The sequence below is a fragment of the Hemiscyllium ocellatum genome, chromosome 10 (genome assembly GCF_020745735.1).
Source record: "Hemiscyllium ocellatum isolate sHemOce1 chromosome 10, sHemOce1.pat.X.cur, whole genome shotgun sequence".
Taxonomy (NCBI): Eukaryota; Metazoa; Chordata; class Chondrichthyes; order Orectolobiformes; family Hemiscylliidae; genus Hemiscyllium; species Hemiscyllium ocellatum.
In genome coordinates, this window is record NC_083410.1 from 33,195,869 (window position 1) to 33,222,204 (window position 26,336).

General features: G+C 40.0%; 1 protein-coding gene across 1 annotated transcript in view; it reads right to left on the reverse strand.

Moving 5' to 3' along the window:
- Positions 1 to 17,308: 17,308 nt before the first annotated feature.
- srbd1 (S1 RNA binding domain 1) overlaps positions 17,309 to 26,336 on the reverse strand; it is a 265,465-nt gene continuing 256,437 nt past the window's right edge. Inside the window, exon 21 of the mRNA XM_060830869.1 lies at positions 17,309 to 18,644. Within this exon, the coding sequence (XP_060686852.1) occupies positions 18,355 to 18,644 (290 nt within the window). The 3' untranslated portion in view covers positions 17,309 to 18,354. The remainder of the gene's footprint in view (positions 18,645 to 26,336) is intronic.

Here is a 26,336-nt window from a genome sequence, read left to right on the forward strand (position 1 = left end):
GATTAGTATGTTACTGAAAGAACAAAGAAATGGCCAATGAACTAAATTCATACTTTGCTTCAGTCTTCACAAATGAAGACATGAATAATGTACTAGAAATTTAGTGAGAGGCAGGAACTGAAACAAACCAGTATTAGGAGAGAAATAGTGTTGGAGAGGTTGCTGGGATTGAAAACTGATAAATCTCCAGGGCCTGATAATCTACATCACAGAGTACTTAAGGAAGTGGGCCCCAGAAATAACAGATCCTTTGATGATTATCTTCCAATACACTCTTTTAGACTCTGGAACAGTATCTATAGATTGAGGGTAGCTATTTAAAAAGCAAGTAGGAAGAAATAATACGGAATTTTAGACGAGTGAGTCAGACATTGGTACTCGAGAAAATGCCAAAGACTATTGTCAAGGGTTTTAGAGTCTAGCACTTCAAAAATTGATTGAATTAGACAGAGTCAGCATCAATTTACAAAAGGGAAATTTTTTTGACAATCTACTGGATGTACAGAGTAGAGATGATCGGGGATGCAGTAGATGTGCAGTATTTGAACTTTCAGAAGCCTATCGGCAAAGTTCCACATAAGAGATTAATATGTCAAATGAAAGCACATCGGATTGGGAATAGTATGTTGAGATGGGTAGGAATTTGGTTACCAGACAGGAAATGAAGAGTAGAAATAAATGGATCTTTTTCTAAATGGCAGCGGTGGCTAGTGACTACAGCAGAGATCAGTCTGCGGCCCAAGCTAATTACAATATATATTAAAGATTTAGATAGAGTCATAGAGATGTACAGCATGGAAACAAACCCTTCAGTTCAACCTGTCCATGCTGACCACATATCCCAACCCAATCTAATCCCACCTACCAGCATCTGGCCCATATCCCTCCAAACCCTGCCTATTCATTTACCCATCCTGATGGCTTTTAAATGTTGCAATGGTACCAGCCTCCACCACTTCCTCTGGCAGCTCATTCCATACACGTACCAACCTCTGCGTGAAAACATTGCCCCTTAGGTCTTTATTATATCTTTCCCCTCTCACACTTAACCAATGCCTTCTAGTTCGAGACTCCCCGACCCCAGGGAAAAGACTTGGTCTATTTATCCTCTCCATGTCCCTCATGATTTTGTAAACATCTATAAGGTATAAGGTCCCTCAGCCTCCGACACTCCAAGGAAAACAGCTCCAGCCTATTCAACCTCTCCCTATAGCTCAAATCCTCCAACCCTGGCAACATTTTTGTAAATCTTTTCTGAACCCTTTCAAGTTTCACAACATCTTTCCAATAGGAAGGAGACCAGAATTGCATGCAATATTCCAACAGTAGCCTAATCAAATGTCCTGTACAGCTGCACCATGACCTCCCAACTCCTGTATTCAATACTCTGACCAATAAAGGAAAGCATACCAAACACCTTCTTCCCTATCCTATCTACCTGTGACTCCACTTTCAAGGAGCTATGAACCTGCACTCCAAGGTCTCTTTGTTCAGCAACACTCCCTCGGACCTTACCATTAAGTGTATTAAGTCCTGCTAATGTTTGCTTTCCCAAAATGCAGCACCTCGCATTTGTCTAAATTAAACTCCACCTGCCACTTCTCAGGACATTGGCCTGTCTGATCAAGATCCCGATGTAATCTGAGGTAACCCTCTTCACTGTCCACTACACCTCCAATTTTGGTGTCATCTGCAAACTTACGAACTATACTTCTTATGCTCACATTCAAATCATTTATATAAATGATGAAAAGTAATAGAACCGGCACCAATCCTTGTGGCACTCCACTGGTCAGAAGCTTCCAGTCTTAAAAACAACCCTCTACCACCACCCTCTGTCTTCTACCTTTGAGCCAGTTCTGTATCCAAATATCCAAATGAGAACCCATATTTCATGAGATCTAATCTGGCTCACCATTCTCCCATGGGGAACCTTGTTGAACGCCTTACTGAAGTCCATATGCATCACATCTACTGCTCTGTCCTCATCAATCTTCTTTGTTACTTCTTCAAAAAACTCAATCAAGTTTGTGAGACATGATTTCCTATGCACAAAGCCATGTTGACTATCCCTAATCAGTCATTGTCTTCCCAAATACATTTATATCCTGTCCCTCAGGATTCCTTCTAACAACTTGCCTACCACTGATGTCAGGGTCACTGGTCTACATTTCCTGGCTTGTCCTTACCATTTTTCTTAAACAGTGTTACCACGTTAGCCAACCTCCAGTCTTCCAGCACCTTACCTGTGACTATCGATGATACAAATATCTCAGCAAGAGGCCCAGCAATCACTTTCCTAGTTTCCCACAGAGTTCTCGGGTACACCTGATTAGGTCCTGGGGATTTATCCACTTTTATGCATTCCAAGACATCCAGCACTTCCTCCTCTGTAATATAGACATTTTTCAAGATGTCACCATCTATTTCCCTACATTCTATATCTTCCATGTCCTTTTCCACAGTAAATACTGATGCAAAATACTTCTTTAGTATCTCCCCCATTTTCTGCAGCTCCACACAAAGGCCGTCTTGCTGATCTTTGAAGGGCCATATTCTCTCCCTAGTTACCCTTTTGTCCTTAATGTATTTGTAAAAACCCTTTGGATTTTCCTTAACCCTATTTGCCAAAGCTATCTCATGTCCCCTTTTTGCCTTCCTGATTTTCCTCTTAAGTATATTCCAACTTCCTTTATAGAGCAGGAGAATCGACGTTTCGGGCATGAGCCCTTCTTCAGGAATTCTTTGGGCTCATGCCCGAAACGTCGATTCTCCTGCTCTTTGGATGCTGCCTGACCTGCTGCGCTTTTCCAGGAACACATTTTCAGCTCTGATCTCCAGCAGCTGCAGTCCTCACTTTCTCCTCTTTTTACTTCCTTTATACTCTTCTATGCCTTAGATATGCTTCCTTCTTTTTCTTAACCAAACCCTCAATTTCTTTAGTCATCCAGCATTCCCTACATCTAACATCCTTTCCTTACACCCTGGCAGGAATATACTTTCTCTTCACTCTCGTTATTTCATTTCTGAAGGCTTCCCATTTTTCAGCCGTCCCTTTATCTGCGAACATCTGCTCCCAATCAGTTTTTGAAAGTTCTTGTCTAATACCGTCAAAATTGGCCTTTCTCCTATTTAGAACTTCAACTTTTAGATCTGGTCTATCCTTTTCCATCACTATTTTAAAACTGGTAGAATTATGGTCATTGGCCCCAAAGTGCTTTCCTACTGACACCTCAGTCACCTGCCCTGCCTTATTTCCCAGAGTAGGTCAAGTTTCGCATCTTCTCTAATCTGAATCAGAAAATTGTCCTGTACACACTTAACAAATTCCTCTCCATCTAAACCCTTCACTCTATGGCAGTCCCAGTCTATGTTTGGAAAGTTAGAATTCCCTACCATAACCACCCTATTATTCTTAAAGACAACTCTTCACAAATTTGTTTCACAATTGCCATTTGACTATTTGGGGGTCTATAATGCAATCCCATTGCTTTCTTATTTTTCAGTTCCATCCAAATAGTCATCTTGGATGGATTTCTGAGAATATCCTCCCTCAGCACAGCTGTAATGCTATCCCTTATCAAAAACGCCACTCCCCCTCCTCTCTTGCCTTCCTTTGTATCCTCCCTGTAGCATTTATATCCTGGAACATTAAGTTGCCAGTCCTGTCCATCCCTGAGCCACATTTCTGTAATTGCTATGATATCCCAGTCCTATGTTCCTAACCATGCCCTCTTGCATTGAAATGAATGTAGTTTAATTTATCAGTCCTACCTTGTTCTCTACCTTGTCCCTGCTTGCCCTGACTGTTTGACTTGCCTTTGTTCTCAACTGTACCAGTCTCAGATTGATCTCTTTCCTCACTATCTCCCTGGTCCCACCCCTCCACCACCTTACTAGTTAAAATCCTCCTGAACAGCTCTAGCAAATCTCTCTGCCAGCATATTAGTTACCTTCCAATTTAGTACAATCCGTCCTTCTTGTATAGGTCACTTCTACCCCAAAAGAGCTTTCAATGGTCCAAAATGTGAATCGTTCTCCCATACATCAGCTCTTCAGCAATGTATTCATCTGCTCTATTCTCCTATTCCTGCCCTCACTAGCTCATAGCACCAGGAGTAATCCAGATATTACTATTCTCGAGGATTGCCTTTATAAATTCCTGCCTCAGTCTCTGAAATCACCCTTCAGAATCTCAACCTTTACCCTTTCTTTATTGTTGGTTCCAATGTGGACAATGACCTCCTGCCGGGCCCTCCCCTCCCCTGCTTTGAGAACATTCTGCACCCTCTCTGAGACATCCTTGATCCTGGCAACAGGGAAGCAACACACCATTCTGATTTTTCATTGCTGGCCACAGAAACATCTATCTGTATCTCAGACTAGAATGTCCCCTAACACAATCGACCTCTTGGAACCTGACGTACCCCTCACTGCATTAGAGCCAGTCTCAATACCAGAAACTTGGCTGTTTGTGCTACATTCCCCTGAGAATCCATTATTCCTTACATTTTCCAAAACAGCATATTTGCTTCAAATGGGGATAGCCACGGAAGACTCTTACACTAATTGCCTAGCTCTCTTACCTTTCCTGGAGTTAACCCATCTGTGTTTCTGTATCTGCGACTTTTCCCCATTCCTATAACTGCCATCCACCACACCTTGTAAGTTCCTCATTGCCTCTAACTTTTTTCCAACCATACGATTCGATCTGATAGGATTCGCAACCAACGCATTTATTGCAGATATAATCTTCAGTAACAGACAAACAGTACCTAAACACCCACATTCGACAAGAAGAGTATATGACTCTACTAAAGACCATTTCTGCTTCTTTCAATCTACAGACCCAGATAATATCACTGTCTTATCCCTCTACAAAACACTGCTCCAGGTTAAAATTAATACGTATGGCTTATATTTTAATCAAGAGACATATCTCAATAAAACATATAATCAAGAAAGATGGGTATATGATTAGGAAGGGTTAGAGGGATATGGGCTGGGTGCTGGCAATTGGGTCCAGATTAGATTGGGATATCTGGTCGGCATGGATGAGTTGGACCGAAGTGTCTGTTTCTGTGCTGTACATCGCTATGACTCTGAGGTTCACTGCTGTGTACGTTAGCAGTGTGGGTTTCTTCCTCTTTCTTTCTCTTCTGCACTGACCTCACCATGTGCTTCCTTTGTCAGGTCCTCTGTCTTTTAAAAGTGCTGTTGTTTTGACCTTTGTTTTCCTCTGAAGTTCCAAAACAATGCAACAACATATAAAACAGTAATTGCTGCTCCCAGAATTCGATAAAATCACCTCCAACACCTAAAATACCTCAAAAAAGGAGCAGCCTGTTACAGATAGAAACTTTTCCTGTCTCCCATCTTGTATTACCCAGAATCCTCAGCTAAATGTAATATCTCAAAATTTCCAGATGATACAAAGATTGATGGAGGGTGAGCTGTGGTGAAGCTGCTGAGACGTGACAGTGTGATTTAGACAGGCTGAATGAATGGGCAAATGAATGGCAGATGCAGTATAATATGGATAAATGTGAAGTTATCCACTTTAGCTTAAAAATGGGAAGGCAGATTGTTATTTGAATGGCTGTAAATTGAGAAAGAGGTATAGAGTCATAGAGAATCAATGAGACCTCTGTCTTGCTTTGTACCATCCGCTGAGAGTAAGCTTACAGGTGCAGAAGGCACTAAAGAAGCCATTCTGTAGCCATTGGCCTTCATAGTGGCAGCATTAGGGTTCAAGAAGAAGAATGTCTTGCTGTGAATCACAGGGCATTGGTGAGGTCACACCTGGGGTACTCTGTCCAGTTTTGGTCTCTTTATCTGAGGAGGGGTACTCTTGGTATGGAGGGAATGAAGCGAAGGTTTACCATATCGATTCCTGTGATGTCAGAACTGATGTATGAGAGAGATTGAGTCAGTTCGGATTGTATTCCTTAGAGCTTAGAAGAATGATCGGAGGATTGCACAAAATCTATAAAATTCTAGGATAGGACTAGACAGGTTAGATGCAGGAAGGATGTTCCCAAAGGTGAGAGAGTCCTGAACCAGGGGTTAAAGCTTAAGGATAAGGGGAAAACCTTTTAGGACTGGGATGAGGAGAAATGTCTTCACCCAGAGAAAGGTGAGCCTCTGGAATTCATTACCACGGAAGCCAAAACATTATGGTGGTAGATATTAGGTCCTGTAACAAAAGAGATCAAGGACATGGAGGGAGGGCAGGGAATAGGGTACTGAGCTCAATAATCATACTGAATGACAGAGCAGGCATGCTAGGGTCGAATGGCCTCCATCTGCTCCTATCTGTACATTTTCTGTGTATGCTGGGCATCTCAGGAAGAGGCTGAAGTGGATCAACCATTTAGTATTTTTGGCTGAGGGTGGTTGCAAATGTTTTAGTCACTTTCTTTCTGCAATTTTATGCTGAGCTCCTCTATCATTGAGAATTGGTGGTGGTGGGGGGAGGGGGGGGGGTGGTCTTTGTGGAGCTTTGCCTCTGGTTTAGTCATCTATCAAGGTACATGACAAAACTGCAGATTTTTGATCTGATAAGTTGGTTGTGGGATTGCTTAGCTTTGCCTAGAACATACTGCTTCCACCATTTATCACCCACAGCCTAATATTGTGGTTTCATCACACCAGCAATTCATTTCTATCTCGCACTCCTGCTCAACTAATGAGATTTGACCTCCCAGGCTTGCGAGTAATGGTAGAATGAAAGTTATGCTGTGGCACAAGGCTGCAGTTTGTGGTTGAATCCAATTCTATGAGTAATGATGGCTCACAGAACTGCTAAAGTTGTTCTGAATCAATCCAATTTAATATGGCAGCAGTACCACACAATGTATTGGAGGATACACTCAGTGCAAAGACAGGACTTACTTAGCACACTGTGTGGTGGTCACTCCTACCAAAACTGTCATGGACAGAAGCATGTGCAAAAGACAGATTGTTGAGAATGAGGCCAAATTGGTATTTTCCACTTGGCCATCACCTGCTACAGAGCCAGTGCAACAGACATGTCCTTCAGCATTGCCAGCCAGCTCAGCACTGGTGTTACTGAGACACCCTGGGTGGCAGGCCTCAATATTCATTACCAACAATAGATTTCATGCCTAGCTACTGTACATTCATTGCTTCCTCCAAGTAGTGTTCAGCATGGAGGAGCACTGATTCATCAGCTGAGGGAAGGTGTTATATAGAAACTAGCAAGAGGTTTTCCTGTCCATGTTTGATCACAAATCATTAAAGTTATGTGGGTTATTACAGTCAGTGCTGAGAACTCCCAGGACCATTCCCTTCTGACTGTATACCAATGTGCCACCGCCTCTGCTGGGTCTAACCTGCTGTGGAACAGCATATGTCCAAGGATGGTGATAAAGGAACCATCAAAACATAGCAAATAGGAGCAGGAGTCGGCCACTGACCCTTTGAGCCAGGTTTGCCAATCATGGCTGATCATCTAATTCAATCCTCTGTGTGACAATACCATAGTTTTGAGAGGTACATTTAGTTCATGTTCTTTTTTGAAGCGAGGTGCTGAACTAGAGATGAGGAGTTGTCTCTGCCAAGCCAATAATGTAAACAAATTGTGAGGCCCTGACATTTTTAAAAATAAAGTTAGAACAAGTAGAAGCAGCATGAACAGTTAGAGTCAGGCTCCCATAGAATCTGGGTTTTAGCTTAGCTTAACTTTCAGCAGTTGGGGTTTTGAAGTTGCTTGGGTAATCTGCTATAAGAACATAAGAAATAGGAGCAGGAGTAAGCCATACACAGTATATCTCTCTGCCACAGCAATAAGCTTAAGTTCCGTTTGTCTGCCTGAATTTTCTCTTGATGTTCTTTTCTCCTGGACTGCGGAAACATTGCATGTGGGACAATTTATTTTACTGAATTTGCCTTTGCCAAGGCTGTGTTTATTGAATGTTACTATAATGGAACAGTTACTATTTAGTAGCTAAATAATCTATTATTAAGTTTTTGAATAGAGTTAAGTTATTCCAATTCTTCTTCCTTTTATTTGTGTTTGAACTTTGGGTATGAGAATAAAATGTGTTTAACTTAAAGCCAAATAGTGTGACCAAATGAATTACATCTGGAACACAACATTTTACACTGTCCTTTAAGGTAAACGTTACGGTCAGGCTATCTCCTTGATATATCTGGAGTTGTCTGATCTGGTCCATAACACCTGTTACCCCATAACCTTTGATCCATTTTAGGTGTCAGGGCGAGATGCTCTTCGGAGGGGCAGTGTGGACTCGATGGGCTGAATGGTCTGCTTCCACACTGTAGGGTTTCTATGATCTATTCTATGATCATGATAAAACACTCAAGTCTTATTGCACCTTACTTTTCCCAATCTCTCACCATTCAGATAATAAACTGCACCCCCCCTTTTTTGCTACCAAAGTTGATAACCTCTTATTTATCCACATTATCCTTCATCTGTCACAGATTTGCCAACTGATGCAATTTGTTTAAGTCACACTGAAGCATCTGTGTATCCTCCACGACATTCAACCTCCTACTCAGCTTTGTGTCATCTGCAAACTTGGAGATATTATGTTTAGTTGACTTGTCTAAATCATTACATATATACATTATGAATAGTTGGGTTCCAAGTACTGATTCCTGTGGTACTCCACTAATCACTGGCTGCCACACGAAATAAGACTATTTTAATGTGACTCTTTGTTTCCTGTCTGCTACTCAGTTCTCTGTGTCATTAATGACACTCAATCCTATGTGCATTAGTTAATCTCTTATGGGACCTTATGGAAAGCCTTCTGAAAGTCCAAATAAACCATATCCAGCGGCTCCCCCATGTCAACTTTATTAGTTTTATCCTCAAAAAACTCTAAAAGATTTGTCAAGCATGATTTCCCTTTAGTAAATCCATGCAGACTCTGTCCAATCCTATTATTGTTTTTCAAGTACTCTGTTATTAAATCTTTATAATAGTAGGAAAAATGCTACAGTCTATCAGTATCAGGCTAGTTTCCTCTTTTCTCTCTATTTCCTTTTCTTACATTAACCAACCTCGATCCATAGGAGCTGTTCCAGTCTATAGAGTCTTTAGAAGGAGCTTTTAACTTTGACTGTAGAGGTACCTTTCTGGGTAAAGTATATGGTGTCAGGATGGTGCTTGACATTGGTATGTCCCAGACATTAGTGAGGACCTAGAAACAAATGGACAATGTGCCTTTGTTATTTACTGTATTTAGATGAATACCTGTTGGTCTGTTATTGAAATTTTCTGTTATATCTTTTGATGAAACTTAGAGACTTCCTAGGACAGACCAGGTCAGTTTGCCAGATTTCCCTCCCTAATGAATATTTGTGAATCAGAACTTACGACAATTCTTTAGGTTTCAACTCATGATGACTAAAAATAGCTTTTCATTCCGGATTTATTCATTAGCTGAATTAAAATTCCTGAAGCTGCTATGATGTGATTCCGCCTCATGTCCCGAGAGCATTAATCCAAGATCCCTGCATTGCTCTGCCAGTAACATTTGCATGACGCACTTCGGACAGAAATTGAGAATCAAACGAAAAGCTAGGACTCAACACTAGGAAGATTAATTAGAAATCCATAAAGTATTGCGGTCTATTCAACTTGTAATCCACATTATAAACAAAACTTTAATTCTACAAACATATCATAGAAGAATTAGAGTTGAAAGATAAACTTGTCATGTGGGATGTGTGCCTGCTCCAGTGGTTTGTGATGAGACTACCATTAATAAACAGTAACGGTAGGTATGTAAGGATGTATGTACTTCAGAATGGGAAAGAGTATGCAATTCACAAACCATAATTATTATGCATTTCAGAAGAGGAGGCAGTCTGGCAACAGCAGTAACCTGTTTGATTCTGAAGCTGAGGTGGGTACAGCCTTCATCTTTGACACATCTGCTTTGTTTCCTTCATCTTGGATTAGGGCTCCAGTCATAATTAATCTTCAAAGAAGATTCATCAAACAGATTAACCACATTGACCCCTCTAATTTAACCCTTTATGAATTGCATGCCCCGGGCATCTCATTTTTGTTTGATTTTTTTTTGCTGGTGTACAGAAATATTAACTTGTTTAAGGAGGAAGCAGAGGTAATATTCTCTAGTCTCCTATCTGTATCATCAGTTCATCTCTTCTTGCTATTTTCCCGAATTACTACAATGATCCCTATAGGATTTATTTTCAATTTTTTGAATAGAAAGCATTTTTTCACTTAATTTTGAAAAGGGCAAGTCCTGTCTAATTCTAAACAGGAACAGGGAAATTGTACCCATTAGGAGAAATTGAGCAAATTGCTTATTTGATAGGAACAAAGAAACCTGGAGTAAACGTGTGCCTTCAACTATATTTTGGCTAATCTTCTATCTCAATGTAATTTTCCTACGTCATCCTCATGACTCGATGTCTTTGATATCTAAAAATCTGTTGATCTATCTTGAACATACTCAATGTCTTAAAGAGGATACCAACAATTCACTATTCTTTGAGTAAAGACATTTCTCCTAAATTGTCTAACCTTTATTTTGAGACTGTTTCCCCATTTCTATTGTGCTAATTATATCTCCAAAAAACTAAGCTTGTTAAACATGATTTCCCTTTTGTAAACTATGTTAACTCTGCATAATTCTACTATTATCTCGGTGTCCAGTTATCACATTCCTTAAAGATTTTCGCATTTTGCCTATTGGTGCTGACTAACAGTGTCCTTTATCATTCATTGGATGAGAGCATCGCTGTCTGAACCATCATTTATTGAATGTCCCTAGTTACCTTTGAGAGTGAATAGGTGAGTTACATTCTTGAACCACTGTGTCCATTTGGTACAGGTTCACCCACAGTACTGTTAGCAAGTTCGAGGTTTTTGACCCAATCACACTGAAGGAAAGGTGATATTTTTCCAAGTCAGGATGGTGAGTAATCTGGAGGGGAACTGACAGGTGGTGGTATTTCTGTGCTTCTGCTACCCTTGTCCTTCTAGATGGACATTGTTGAGAGTTTAGAAGCTGAAAAGGACGTTTATGGACATTTGCAGTGTCTCTTGTTACACAATGATGCTACTGTGCATTGATGGAGGAGGTAGTGAATGAAATCCCATCCACAAACAATCACATAGGCTACTTCATCCTGTATGGTGTCAAGCATATTATTGGAGATGTACTCAACCTGTGGGGTAAATGGGGAGTACTCCATCAACTGCGTAAATAGAGCATACCTCTGACTTGCACCATGTAGATGATGGGTAGGTTTTGGCGAGTCAGAAGGGGACTTATTCACTTTAGGATTCCTAGCTTCTGACCTGCTCTCATAATCATAGTATTTACATGGCTAATTCAGTTCAATTTCTGATCAATGGTAACCATCAGGATTTGTTAATGGGGAATTCAGTGATGGCAATGCCATGGAATGTCAAGAGGGAGGGAAGGACATGGCCTTTACCTGCCATTAGTGTGGTGCAAATGTTATTAGTCAGCCTTAGCCTGGATATTGTCCAGATTTTGCTGCAGGCTGCATCAGCGCCTGAGAAGTTGCAAATGATGCTGACATTGTTGAAACATTAGTGAACATCCCAATTCTAACCTTAGGACAGAGGGAAGGTTACTTTCAAAGCTAAACAATGATTAGGCCTAGCACAGTACCCTGAAGAATTCCTGCAGCAATGTCCTGGAGCTGAGATGACTGACCTCCAACAGCCACAACCATCTTGCAATTTACTAAGTATGACTCCAATCAGTGGAGAGCTTGCCCCCGATAGCTATCAATTCCATTTTTGCGAAGGCTCCTTAATGTCACACTCAGTCAAACAAGGCCTTGATAGCTAGGCCAGTCAATGTCCATCTCACCTCTGGAATTCAATTCTTAATATCTATTGAACCAAATCTGTAATATAGTCAGGAGCTGAATGAATTCAGCAGAACCCAGAGCATTAGTGAGCAGGTTATTGTTGAAAAGGAACTACTTGATAGTATTGTTGATCAACAGTAAAAGGTGTTGGAAGGAATCTTTGAGAGTAAGATGTACATGTACTTGGAAAGGCAAGGACTGATTAGCGATAGTCAACATGGCTTTGTATGTGGGAAATCATGTCTCACAAACATGATTGAGTCTTTTGAAGAAGTAATAAAGAGAATGATGAGGGCAGAGCGATAGATGTGATCTATTTGGACGTGAGTAAGACATTTAACAAGGTTCCCAATGGGAGACTGGTTAGCAAGGTTAGATTTCACGGAATACAGGGAGAACTAGCCATTTGGATACACAAGTGGCTCAAAGGTAGAAGACAGAGGGTGGTGGTGGAGGGTTATTTTTCAGACTAGAGGCCTGTGACCAGTGGAATGCCACAAGGATTGGTGCTGGGTCCTCTACATTTTGTCATTTACATAAATGATTTGGATATGAGCATAAGAGGTACAGTTTGCAGATGACACCAAAATTGGAGATGTAGTGGACAGCGAAGAAGGTTACCTCAAATTACAACAGGATCTTGATCAGATGGGCTAATGGGACTGAGAAGTGGCAGATGGAGTTTAATTCAGATAAATGAGAGGTGCTGCATTTTGGGAAAGCCAATCTTATTGGTAAGGTCCTCGGGTGTGTTGCTGAACAAAGAGACCTTGGAGTGCAGGTTCATTGCTCCTTGAAGGTGGAGTCGCAGGTAAATAGGATAGTGAAGAGGTCGTTTGGTATGCTTTCCTTTATTGGTCAGAGTATTGAGTACAGGAGTTAGGAGGCCACGTTGAGGCTGTACAGGTCATTGGTTAGGCCACTGTTGGAATACTGCATGTAATTTTGGTCTCTTCCTATTGGAAAGATGTTGTGAAACTTGAAAGGGTTCAGAAAAGATTTACAAGGATGTTACCAAGGTTGGAGGATTTGAGCTATAAGGAGAGGCTGAACAGGCTGGGGTTGTTTTCCCTGGAGCATTGGAGGCTGAGGGGTGACCATATAGAGGTTTATAAAATCATGAGGGGCATGGATAGGATAAATAGACAAAGTCTTTTCCCTGGTGTCGGGGAATCCAGAACTAGAGGGCATAGGTTTAGGTGAGAGGGGAAAGACATAAAAGAGATCTAAGGGGCAACTTTTTCACACAAAGGGTGGTACGTGTATGGAATGAGCTGCCAGAGGATATGGTGGAGGCTGGTACAATTGCAACATTTAAAAGGCATCAGGATGGGTATATGAATAGGAAGAGTTTGGAGGGATATGGGCCGGGTGCTGGCAGATGGGACTAGATTGGGTTGGGGATATCTGGTCAGCATAGACAGGTTGGACCGAAGGATCTGTTTCCATACTGTACATCTCTATGACTCTAGATTGATGCTGGATATTAGCCGGTTTTGATTTGTCTTGCTTTTTATGTATAGGATATACCTGGACTCAGTTGGCTGGATTGTTGGTTTACAGAGCAGTGTGGTGCCAACAGCATGTGTTCAATTCCCAACGCCGGTTTGAGGTTACCACGAAGAACTCTCCTTCTCAACTACTTCCCTCACCTTAAGTCTGGTGGCCTTCAGGTTAAATCACCACCAGTCTCTTCTCTCCTTAATGAAAGAGCAGCCCCTATGGTCTGGTAAGACTATGGCAACACAATACCTAGGTAATTTTCCACATTGTTGGGTAGATGCCAATTTTTTAACTGTATTGAAACAGCTTAGCTAGAGATGTGGTAAGTTCTGAAGCAGATGTCTTCATTACTGTTGCCAGATTTTGACAGGGGCCATAGCCTTTGCTCGTCTAGTGCCTTTAACTTGATCTTGATATCATGTGGAGTGAATCAAATTGGCTTAAGACTAGCTTCTGTGATGCTGGGGCCTTTGGAGGAAGTCACAATGCATCATCCACTCAACATTTCTGGCTAAAGATTGCTGCAAATATTCCACTTCTATCTTTTGCAATTATCTGTTGAGCTTCCCATCATTGAGGATAGGGTATCATTGGAGGATCCTCCTCCCAGTGAGTTGTTGAATTGTCTCTCATCATCAAGACTAAATGTGGGGATTCAGTAGATCTTTGATCTGATTTGATCCATTGGTTGTGAAATTGCTTGTCCCTTGCTGCTTATATTGTTTGGCACATACTTACACTGTTGTAATTGCACTCAGGTGACAATTCATTTTCAGATATACCTGCTGCTGCTCCTCCGGACTTGCTTTCTTGCACTCTATTTAAACCAGGATTGATCCCTTGTTTTAATGCAGAGAATATACTACTCCCACAGAACCAGGATTTCAACTTAGCTTGTGGTAAGGATATGATGTCACTTTTGCCTTTCTGCCAGTTCTTCCTATATGCCAAATATCCTTGATTTTTCAGTTCCCAGCTTTTGTCATCTCTCAGTCATGTCCCCATAATAATTAACTCATACTGGTTTATTTCTATTTGTGCTATCAACATTTCAAATTCTGTATTCATTCAGATTCTTAGACTTGAGTTGTGCCTTTTTAACATTTTTTTGAACTTTGATCAAATTTGATGCTCGTCTTTGTTTCAGTTGCTTTTCAATTTTACATCTTACTTGTCTTTCGACCATTACCAGCTTTGTTTTCCTCCAATCTCAATTCCATGTGAAGGTCCAACCCTCCTTTCAAACTGCTCGTAAACTACTCAACAGCACTCAAAAATCTTCTTGAGGGATATCGATTCCAGTCTTGCTCAAATGTAATATATAATAGTGGCATTGTCACTAGATGTTTTCAAAACCCAAAGCTAATGATCTGAGGAAATCAATTGGGCGGCACAGTGGTTAGCACTGCTGCCTCACAGCGCCAGAGACCTGGATTCAATTCCCGACTCAGGCGACTGTGTGGAGTTTGCACATTCTCCCATTGTTTGCGTGGGTTTCCTCCGGGTGCTCCGGTTTCCTTCCAAAGAAGCGCAAGTCAGGTGAATTGGCCATGCTAAATTGCCCGTAGTGTTAGGTAAAATGGGTAAATATAGGGGAATGGGTGGGTGCGCTTCGGCGGGTCAGTGTGGACTTGTTGGGCCGAAGGATCTGTTTCCATACTAAGTAGTCTAATCTAATTCAAATCATACAAATGGTGAAATTTTTAATTCAATGAAAAATCCAGAATAAGAAGCTAGTACATTTAGTACACTAATGTCCTTTCTGGAAGAAAATTAAGCTTCCTCACCTGGTTTGGCCTACATATGACTCCAGACCGTCTGTATACGCTGGCATTGGAGGCAGACCAGACATGCTTTATCAGCTTGCTACCAGGCAGGAAGGGACTCTCTCCCAGGCAGGAATTTGAGTCGGTTGGGCCTGTATTCATTGGATTATAGAAGAATGAGGGTGACATTATTGAAACATACAAGATTCTTAGGGAACTTGACAGGATAGATGCAGAGAAGTTGTTTTCCCTCTGGGGACAGTCCAGGATCAGAAGGCATAATCTCTGAATAAGGGGTCACACATGTGAGATAGACATGAGAAGGAATTTCCTCTCTCAAGCATTGTCAATCTGTGGAATTGTTTAATCCAGAGGGCTGTTGAGACTGGGTTATTAAATATCTTCAAAGCTGAGCTGGAAATATTTTTAACCAGTCACCCATAACAATGTTCTGCAGCCACTCAGTGACATCCTTGACCAGTCATCAGGGAGACAACTCAGCATGCTGAAGTCACACAAAGTCACTGACTGTTACCGTAACTATTGAATCTCCTAACACTATTGTTCAACTCTTCTTACTCCCTTTCTGTGCGCATGATTCACTGGTGGTCCCATGTACTTGACTTTGGTTGCATTCCTTGGAGAAACTTTGTCAAAAAGGAAAACCAATTGGTGAGATAGATAATTCTGGAGACTTGTACATTAGCTCCCTGGTCTGTCTCCTGCAGGACCACTAACTTTATAATTCTGTTATACTCCAGAAGTCTGTTCTCTTTTATAAATAAATTAAATCATTTGCCCTAAGAAGTCAATTCCATTCAGTAATGTTTTATCAAAGGATCTATTGTGCAAAGTACCAACTTTATCAATAGTGTCAAGACAATCCTTGCATATTGATTCTTAACAGGGTTTAATAAAAGGAGAATGAGGTATGAGAATGAGACAAGGGGGTCCTTAAGAGTCATAGCGATGTACAACATGGAAACAGACCAGTGGGTCCAACTCATCCATACCGACGAGATATTCTAACCTAATCTAGTCCCATTTGCCAGCATTTGGCCCATATCCCTCTAAACCCTTCCTATTCATATACCCATCCAGATGCTCTTTAAATGTTGTAACCGTACCAGCCTCTACCATTTCCTCTGGCAGCTCATTCCATACATGTACCACCCTCTGTGTGAAGAAACTGCCCCTTAAGTCCCTTTATCTTTCCCCACTCACCCTAAACCTATGCCCTCTAGTTCTGGACTCCCCCACCTAGGGAAAAGACCGTACCTACTTATCCTAGCCGTTAATGAATGGCAGGACACTAGGAAGCTCAGAAGAGATGTGACTGCACTGGAGGGGTTGCAGAGAAGTTTCACCAGGATGTTGTCTGGGATGGAGCATTTTAGCTACAAAGAGAGCCTGGATAAACCTGGACTGTGTTTTTTTAAGAATAGAGAATGTTGAGGGGGAGACCTGATTGAGATGATGATGATTATGTGGGACATGGGCAGGGTGAGTAGAAAGCAGCTGTTACTCTTTCTGAAGGGTTATCAACAATGGGCCATAATTTTGAGCTAAAAGGCAGAAATTTAGACAGGGTTTGAGGAAATCTTTTCACCCAGAGGGTAATGCACAGCTTGGAAGGGTAGCTAAGGCAAAAAAAACTCACAATTTTTCAAAAAATATTTGGATAGGCCAAGTGCTTGAAAGTGCGGCTTGTGTAGATTTAAGAGTAGTTGGTACAGACTCGATGACTGAAGGGCTTCTTCTATCTTGTATGATTCTACGTTTTATCCCAGTTTTACAACAGATGAGATACAACAAAGCAATATAGTCCATATCAGTGTTGTCAGGTGCTCTACAGCATCTAACTCCACAGAAGATTGAATCTGAACATTAAAGCAATGCTTTTTCAAAGAAGGGATGGTAGATAACCTTTAGCATAAATTCCCAGATATAAGTAAAGACACAATTTTAACCCAAAAATCAGATTCAAGACGTCTAATTATTTATTTCAAAGCTCAATCAGAAAAAGTTTTTTTATATATCAACCCATTTGGAATGTGGGATAACACACCTCTGGGTGAGGTAGGACTTGAACCCAGAGCACTGTGTTACAACACCCCAAACCTGAGGTGGTTGTCATCCAGGTGCTGGAATAAACGCAATCATGATCAAAAATCAGAGATGTTTAATGTCCACAAAATCATTGATCCAAATTGGTCTGATGGAAGCATATTCAAAACACGATTCAAACAATACATAGACACGCCTGACCATCAAAATAAATCAGTTTTTGTTCGTCAATCTTTACACAAGTGAATTTCTCAACAACTGAAGGAACAGGCAAGGAACAACAATATGCTACAGAAATAGCTATACGGACTGTCTAAAAAAAGGCACTAATTCAGTAAAGCATGTAAATAAGAAAGACTATTCTGAACATTAGCCCTTGTGGGGCTGTTCATTTACAACAGACGCTGCTTTTTGCAGCTAAGCCTGGGTATATCAAAAACAGTTATGAAAAGAATTAATCAACTAAAACTAGGATGTTGAAGGAAAGACCATTTCTTAAAACCATCCAATTTGGTTTTATTTGTGACTACTTGAAACAGTAACTGCGGTTATCTGAATTAAAACTGAAGGCTGACATCAAGGGAAACTTTTAAAATTTGGATGACTTTTGTACAGTGTTTGTGAAATATATCAAATTCTAGTGGTACTATTCTGACAATGCAGCCTGTTGCCTAAATTCAGTCGCTTTGATCAGCTCCACAGACATGAGTGGTAATGACATTGTTAAGTTTTTAAGCAATAAACACTTGTACATGGACAGATTACAGACATGATGAGAGCTAGTTGTGTAATCTTAGGGTAACTGAATGAAATACTGCTGAAGCCTTATAGTCTCAAATATACAAACTGGTCAGTAAAGTTGTGTCCATGCACAAGTTTGGATGGCTATTCATGCTGAACTGCCAAACGCTGCAAATAATACATTTTTTCATATCAATTTTTAAATTTTCAACACATAAGTGATAAACAAAAAAAAAAGTCCTGTAAATATTATGAGACGATGCTGTGCACTGCAGCATTAGTGACAACATGACAAAGGGGCTGAGAAGTTAAGATTCATCAGAGGGAATAGCAGTGAATTCTACCAATTCAAGGTGGGAAAAAATGAAAAATCTAAGAATTTGACGAAAGAAATTTGATCTGTTTACAAAACTCTAATAAGATCCAATGAAATACGATTTCTTGTGTGGTCAATCTCTAGCACTTTAACTTCCACCCTTTCACCCGGTCCAAGACCTAGACTTCGACGTCTTGTAGTCGCGGGCAGCTTGTTTGCTGTAATGTACCGAATCGGGATCAGACCAGATCGACCAACACCAATGTCAACGAAGACACCAAAGAGAGTAGCATTTTCCACTCTTCCAGTTAAAACAGTTCCAGTTTTCAAGTCATTAAGAGAAACAATGTTCCTTTTAAAATCCTGCTGCTCAAATCCTGCACAAACACAAAATAAGGCAGATTAGATGAAAATTCAATTCTTGCAGGACAAAGAAAATGACAACATTTTGAAACGAAGATCAAATAATGGATTGTTCAAATGGAATTCTTTTATTCAATTATTCCCTTGACCTTGTCTTGTTTAGACAGCTTATTGTGGTAACAAAATGTCTTTAAATTTCTAAGTCACTTCATAATACTCAATGACTCTAACATGACCAGCAAATATTTTAAAATTCTACAGAGATGTAAAAAGGTAAAATAATCAAACATATTTTGTATAGTTCTGAGGGTTGATGCATTGAGATTATGTTAGAGTAAATCTAGATTTTCAGGGGCGACGTGCTTTTGCTAATGGAATATCTGCTTAGCCAGAGTCAAGAGTAATGACTATGCCAATTAATTAGTTTTGAATTCTGTTCAGTTATCTTGTTGGCTAAAATGACAATTATTCCTTGCAGTAAATAAATAAAGAAGCAGTTTATATATAAGTACCAAATTTATGTTCATATATATTGTTTATTGCAATGGGAATGGAAAATAAGAATTGGGAAATTTTACTTCAGCTGTGTAGGTCAGTGGTGACACCACATCTGGAATACTGTATAGTTTTGGCTTGCTTATTTGAAAAAGAGATGATCCCTTTCAGAAGAAGTTCAGAAGAAGGGTTGTTAAGAAAGCATGTGGTGTTGTGGCTTTCATTAACAGGGGGATCAAGGTTTTGCTACAGCTCCACAAGTCCCTGGTGAGACCACACTTGGAATATTGTGTCCAGTTCTGGGCGCCCTAGTATAGGAAAGATACAGAGGCTTTGGAGAGGGTACAAAAAAGGTTTATCAAAATGCTGCCTGGACTGGAGGATTTCTCTTATGAAGAGAGGTTGACTAAGCTTGGACTTTTCTCTCTGGAGAGGAGGAGGAAGAGGGGTGACCTGATTGAGGTATACAAGGTAATGACTAGCACGGATAGAGTCAATAGCCAGAGATTTTTCCTCAGGGCAGGATTGACTGACATGAGGGGTCGTAGTTTGAAGATATTAGGAGGAAGGTATAGAGGAGACGTCAAAGGTTGGTTCTTTATGCAGAGAGTTGTGAATGCATGGAATGCATTGCCAGCGGTGGTGGTGGAAGCAGAGGCATTAGGGACATTTAAGCGCCTGCTGGACATACACATGGACAGCAGTGAACTGAGGGGTATGTAGGTAAGGTTATTTTATTTTATTTTACTTAAGGATTAATCCTCAGCACAACATTGTAGGCTGAAGGGCCTGTTCTGTGCTGTACTTTTCTTTGTTCTAAATTCAGAGAAGGCTCACTCAACCCATTCCTGGGATCTTACTAGAAAGGTTGGACAGGTCAAGTTCCTTTGTAGTTTAGAAGAATGAGAGGTGATCTTATTGAAACAGACATCATTTGGAGGAGACTTTAGAGGTATCTCTTTTAAGCAGAGATAAGGAGAATTATTTTTCTTTAAGGGTTGTTAAAGTGTGGAAACTTATTGAAAAATTTTGAATGATAAGGAGCCAATATTTAAGTGCGTTCAGACAGGGAAGTGGACCTCAGACCACAACCAGCTCAGCCATGATCTTGTTGAGTGGTGTAGGCCTGAAGGGCCAAATGGCCTAATCACTGCTGCCATGGTCTTCTGGTTATGATCAACCTATGACCAACTTACTCAGAGGTAGGTGTGCTGCCACTGAGATGAACCGTAGGGCACAAAGCTTCCAGTTTGTAAACTTGATGTGGTTGTGCTGTTAGGCACAGGAAGGAGGGCTCAAGGAAAGCAGCTCACTAACAATGTAAGGAGGAGGCCCAAGTAGTAAATGCCAATTCTAACAGTATGAAAGATCATTTGATACAGGAAGAAGTTTAGTAATCTTCACTGGCCAAGCAAGTAAATAGAAGACAGATAAGAGTTTCCAAAAATGCACAGTTTGTCACTGCCACTGAGTTCTCCTCTTGTGATAAAATTCTTGAATGGTTTAGATTCAATACCCTGAAGGTAGATTGGTACCCTTCACAACCCCATATTCCCACTGATGGGTTTCTTCACTCAAATCCTTTTGTGCAATGATGCCACAATGTGTAATGATTTAGGAGCAAGAAGAGAAGATTCATTACTACTGTTGGAGAGTGAAAATTATACAGAATGGCAAAAACACTCAAGTAAACTTCAACTTTTGAAACTCAGAGTTGCGAAGTAGCAATAGTTGAAAAAAGACATGGGTGCCAAGATGTATGGCGATGGGCTGCATCCTTGGAGGAAGGGGAAGTTGCACTTATCAAGGGAAGTGGAGAGATAAATCACACTATGCTTCAGTGGATTAACTTTTCTATGCCTCCTTTTGGCCGAAAAAGATGATTCTAAGGTTAATGGACAATATCATTTGAATAAGGCAATAATTAGTAAAATGTCAGACCATGCATCAGTTAGCTAAAAATTGACATTTCTTCCCTTTTCTCTCTCCCTGAAGGTGTAAAAAAAATCATAATCCAGCAAAACCGTATGAGTTTTGATCATATTTCACCACCTGGACCCCTATGGAAGTATCAGCTTTGGAAGTGGAATCCAGTGATGGGTTGTAATCAATGCCAAAGGGTTATCACTTCACATGCACACACATTCATCTTACACAGGAGTGGATGTGGTTTCAACACCCCTTTTTAAAGCACATGTCAATAAATGGATCTGGCCATTACTGGAACTGTGCCACTCAGTTTATTGCTTAGCAAGTTGAGGTACGATGGGAAATCCAAAATTATTTCTAAACTGCATCCCCACAGGTGGAAGCATTGAACTGGAACTACTTACCCAAACGTATCTATGAGTTTCAAATCTTAATTAATGCAGGGTAATAAATGTACAAAAGTATTAGAAATACTTTTGTGTAGACACCTCATGCTGTCAATCATGGTTCTTTTTAATGTCTTTCTACATTTTTTAAAACAACTAATTTGTATAAATCATTTAGTTCCGGCTTAGCACACACCTTCTGTTAAACCTCTCAGTATCACAACTTTATTCTTCAGTCTACTCAAGCATAATTATGGCTATTTGGCAAGGAAAAGAATTAGTGAAATAATAAAAGTGAGGAGAAATGAAGTAATGATCTTTTTCTGTTAATATCCACTCCAGAACCAGTCATCTGTTTCTGATTCCACTAATCTAACAATCACAAATACTTCTGTGCACATAACAGATCTGGCAGATTGTGTGAAAAGCTGAGTAACTTGCTTGTTGTTGTTCTGTTGAGTATTTCAGCCTACTACATGTCTGCCTTTTAGAAATAACGATCTTGAGAAGGTGAAGTGTGAAAACAAATCTCACAGAAGAAAACAAATGTGGTACAAAGTCCTTAATTGCATATGTGAATGTCATTAACATAATGATCAGAAAACATAACAGCACTGATCACAAAATAAATTGGCTTATTTTTACAGATGCCACCTATATCCAGAACCAATACACTCTAAGCAAAATTATAACTGATTGTAAGATTGTACTGAAGTGTTTGGAATTATTGTGACAAAAAGATTATGTGATGAGAAACATGGCAATTATCTGACATTTTGATATACTTTTTCGGAACTTTTTATTGTTTTCTGAAAACCACAAACAATTAAATTACAGAAGTATTGTGCTGGTAGATCTGTGGTATTGGAACCAGACCAAAATGCAATTATATCTCAATAATCTTTCTTAAAAGATATGTTAGTTTGGAATTTACTGGAACAGAACTAACTAACAGCAAAAATGAAGTGGAGATAAAAACAGAAAACACAAGTCAGGTAGCTTCTGCAGTCAGAGAAACAATTGATATTTTGGCTCAATGTTTATATACAATAATGAACAGAATAAATAAAATAGAAGCAGGGAGGTTGTTTCACACTGGCAGTTGAAACTAGAGCTAGGGGGCATAGCCTCAAAATAAGGGGGAGCAGATTTAGGACTGATATGAGGAGGAACTTCTTCACCCAAAGGTGAATGTGTGGAATTCCCTGCCCAGTGAAGCAGTTGAGGATACCATTTTGAATGTTCTTAAAGCACAGATAGATTTTTGAACATTGAAGGAAGTAAGGGTAAGGGTAATGGTGGGCGGGTACGTGGAGCTGAGTTCATGAAATGATCTTATTGAATGGCAGAGCAGGCTCAATAGGCCTGATGGCTGACTCCTGCTCCTATTTCTTGTGTTCTTATGTAATATTATGAAGGTGTAAGGGATACTGTATCTTTAAGAGTTAAAAGCTAGCAAAACTACCCGATACAGCACCATTTTTTCTGTTTAAGGTAACAATGTAATATTTGGTCGAACAGCTAGATTAGCTGGGCTGCCTGGAGACGACAAAAAAAACTGATTCCGCCCATCAGTTTAAATTATGCCCCAAAATACCAAGCTCCAATCAAGTTTGAATTTAGTATTTTGACAACATTAACACCATTAAAACGATCCGATACTTTGGTGTATAAGACCGGGAAAAATTGAACAGCTGGGGGAGAACTGCCAAGCCACCCGCATATATAGACTGCCCGAAACACAGCTCTCTTAAAGGTACCTTATCTGTCAAGGATCTGGAAAATAGAAATCCTCAAGAAAAAAAACTTACACAGGAAGATACAAAAGGGAAGATTCAATAACTGCCTGGTTTTGAAATTTGAATTTTTGGTAAATCTTACTTGGAGGTTTTATTGAACTAGTATTATAGAAGGGAAAGTAAAAGATAGATTAGAGGAAAGAGTTGTAAATAGCTGTTAGTTAATTACTCTCTGGTAAACTTTAAGAAATAAAGTTCTTAATATTTACTTTAAATAGTACTTGGCCACTCGCATTTTCACAGATTACTGCACAGGATAAACCTTTTCTGTGTTGCTGGTTTACATTAAGCAGGAGAGTTTACTCCATGTCGTAACAGTTATGAGAACACAGATTGAGGCAGTACTAGGAATGGCTTTTCTGCAATGCAGGACGGGGGAAAGTGAGTGTCAGGAACTTCTACACATGCCTATTAACATATATTTTCTTGAATAGGTTGAGAAATGATGTTTAAACCCACATATTTGCATGTTGCCATGAATGTTTTTCTGTGCTTTGAAAAAAATTATTTGACAGGATGTGAGCAATGTGAGCAAGGCAGACATTTGTTGCTAATCCCTAATTGTCCTTGAACTGAATAGCTTGCTAGACTATTTCAGAGGGCAGTTAGAAGTCATCCACTTTACATGGTATCTGAAGTCACATATAGGCCAGTCCGGACGCGGATAGCAGATTCCCTTTATCTACAGGACATTACTGAAACAGGTCGGCTTTTATGATAATCCATGATAGTTTCATGCTTACCATTACTCAAATTAGCTTTTCAGTCCCATTTGTTAATTTAACTGAACTCAACCAGTGTCTCTCAAACATTTTCCTGGGTCTCTGAATTACTCATCCAATGACAGTTCCATAACGTCAACATCTTCCCCCAAATAATTGTTTTATAAAGACTGACACAGCAGTTTATCTGTTCTACCACTGACAAATCCCTATTAGGGTAAACTGCTAAATATTTGGCTATCAGCTCAGGGAAGATCCTCAAAAGAAATTTAATAAACTTGTCAGAAAAATTTAAATCCCGAGGATTAAGGGGTAGTGACAGCATGAAATTGGCCGAGAGACTAAAAGTAGAGACTAATAATGAATGGTTGTTTTCAGATTGGAGGGAATTACACAATGGTATCCCCTGGGACCATTATATTAGGACCATTGCTCCTTTTGATATATATTACTGACGTGGATTTGGCAGGACTTTTGCAAAGTGTCCAGATGACATGAAACTTGAAATGTAGCAGATAATGAAGAAGATCAACTTTTGTGAAATGAATTTGGAAAGAAAAACAGTGGAGGCATTTACTATGAACGAAATGGTACCTTAAAAAAGGTACAGTAACAGATGATCTTGGGTGTTAGTACACATTATCTTTGAAAGAGACATAAAAAGTTAATAAATGTGCTGAAAAGGCATATGAGATCCATAGTGATATGAACCCAGGCTTAGAGTAGAAAAGCATGAAAGTTTTGATACATTTATAATTTACTCAGCTAGACTATCATGTCGAATTCTAGATTCCATACTGTAGAAAAGGCATGATGCCTTGGAAAAGATACAGAGGGGATTTATTCCAATTGTACCAGGGATTAGAGGGTTTAAAACATCTATAGAGACCAGAAAAAGATACTGTGCTGTTTCTAACGGATTAAAAATGATTACAAGTTTGATAGGGCAACAGGCAGTGAAGGAACTGATGGATTTTAAAATCCAGAGGGTTATGATGATCTGGAATGCATTGACTGAGGGAGTGGAGGAAAATGGTTCAATAATTACTTAAAGGAAGAAAAATGTCGATCGAATAAAGAGGGAAACAGATTGGTTGCTTTTTTCTTGGTGCTGTAAAATTTTAAGATTCTATTAAAATAACTACATTCTCTCTCTCTGGGCAGAGTTTGCTGGAAGACTTGAAGGGTGGGGGTGTATTGCAAAATGCAGCACTAGGACTTCCTGCTGGTCTTATGGAGAGTGGTAGTGCTCTCACCATAAGGCTGGTTGAGGCCTTCAAGTGGCCAATAAAACAAAAATCTAAATGCCTCATGTCACCCCTACCACTATTTTACCCATGGCCTGTCAAGGGTCTTGGGGGATTTGACCAGGAATGTGTGCTTGCATGTATGTGTGCGACTGTCTCTGAGTGGAAGACAGAGAGACAGACAGACAGACAGCGAGACAGACAGACAGAGAGACTGCTGTCCTAGTTAATGTCCCTCTCAATGTTAAGGCTGGGAATGTATGACCTACTGCATCTTCGGCTGGTTGTGGGAGGAGTGGGGAAGAGAGGAGGCAGAGGAAGAAGCCTAGCTATCCCAGAAATCCTGTTTCCTCAGAAGCAAAGTCTTTGAAATGAATAAAGAGTCATAAGTTAGTATTCTAACAAGTGCCTTCCTTATTTGTTGGTCTAAGCTACTGCTGTTTGACTGTGATGTAAGTTACATTAGGACATCCTTACGTATAATTGTTAGAATTTGGATTTAATGGCACCAGTTTGATTAATTTATCTGCAAGATTATGTCTGTAATTCAGTCATACCAAGAGGAAATTTAATATTTAATTTAATTTTCTCCACTTTTATTTGTCATTCAGAGAAATAGGAATAGCTTTTCTCTTTTCAGTTGATGTGAATTTAGTGCTAAACTCTGGTAATTTCTGTATATGTTGCATAAAAAATGATAGGATGCTAGTACTGGACAAAATAGCAGCATTAGACTAATCAAGAGTTATAACTAGATGAGGAAAAAGTGAGGACTGCAGATGCTGGAGATCAGAGCTGAAAATGTGTTGCTGGAAAAGTGCAGCAGGTCAGGCAGCATCCAAGGAGCAGGAGAATCGACGTTTCGGGCATGAGCCCTTCTTCAGGAAGAAGGGCTCATGCCGGAAACGTCGATTCTCCTGCTCCTTGGATGCTGCCTGACCTGCTGCGCGTTTCCAGCAACACATTTTCAGCTTATAATTAGATGAATCATTTGGGATTGGTTGTAAAATTTGGATGTTAGATTACTACCAACAGGAGTAAATTCAAGCAGACAGGTTGTTAAAAGAAATCTTGACAATCCATAGCTAAGGATTTTACAAACAACATATAAATTCAGATAGTTCTAAA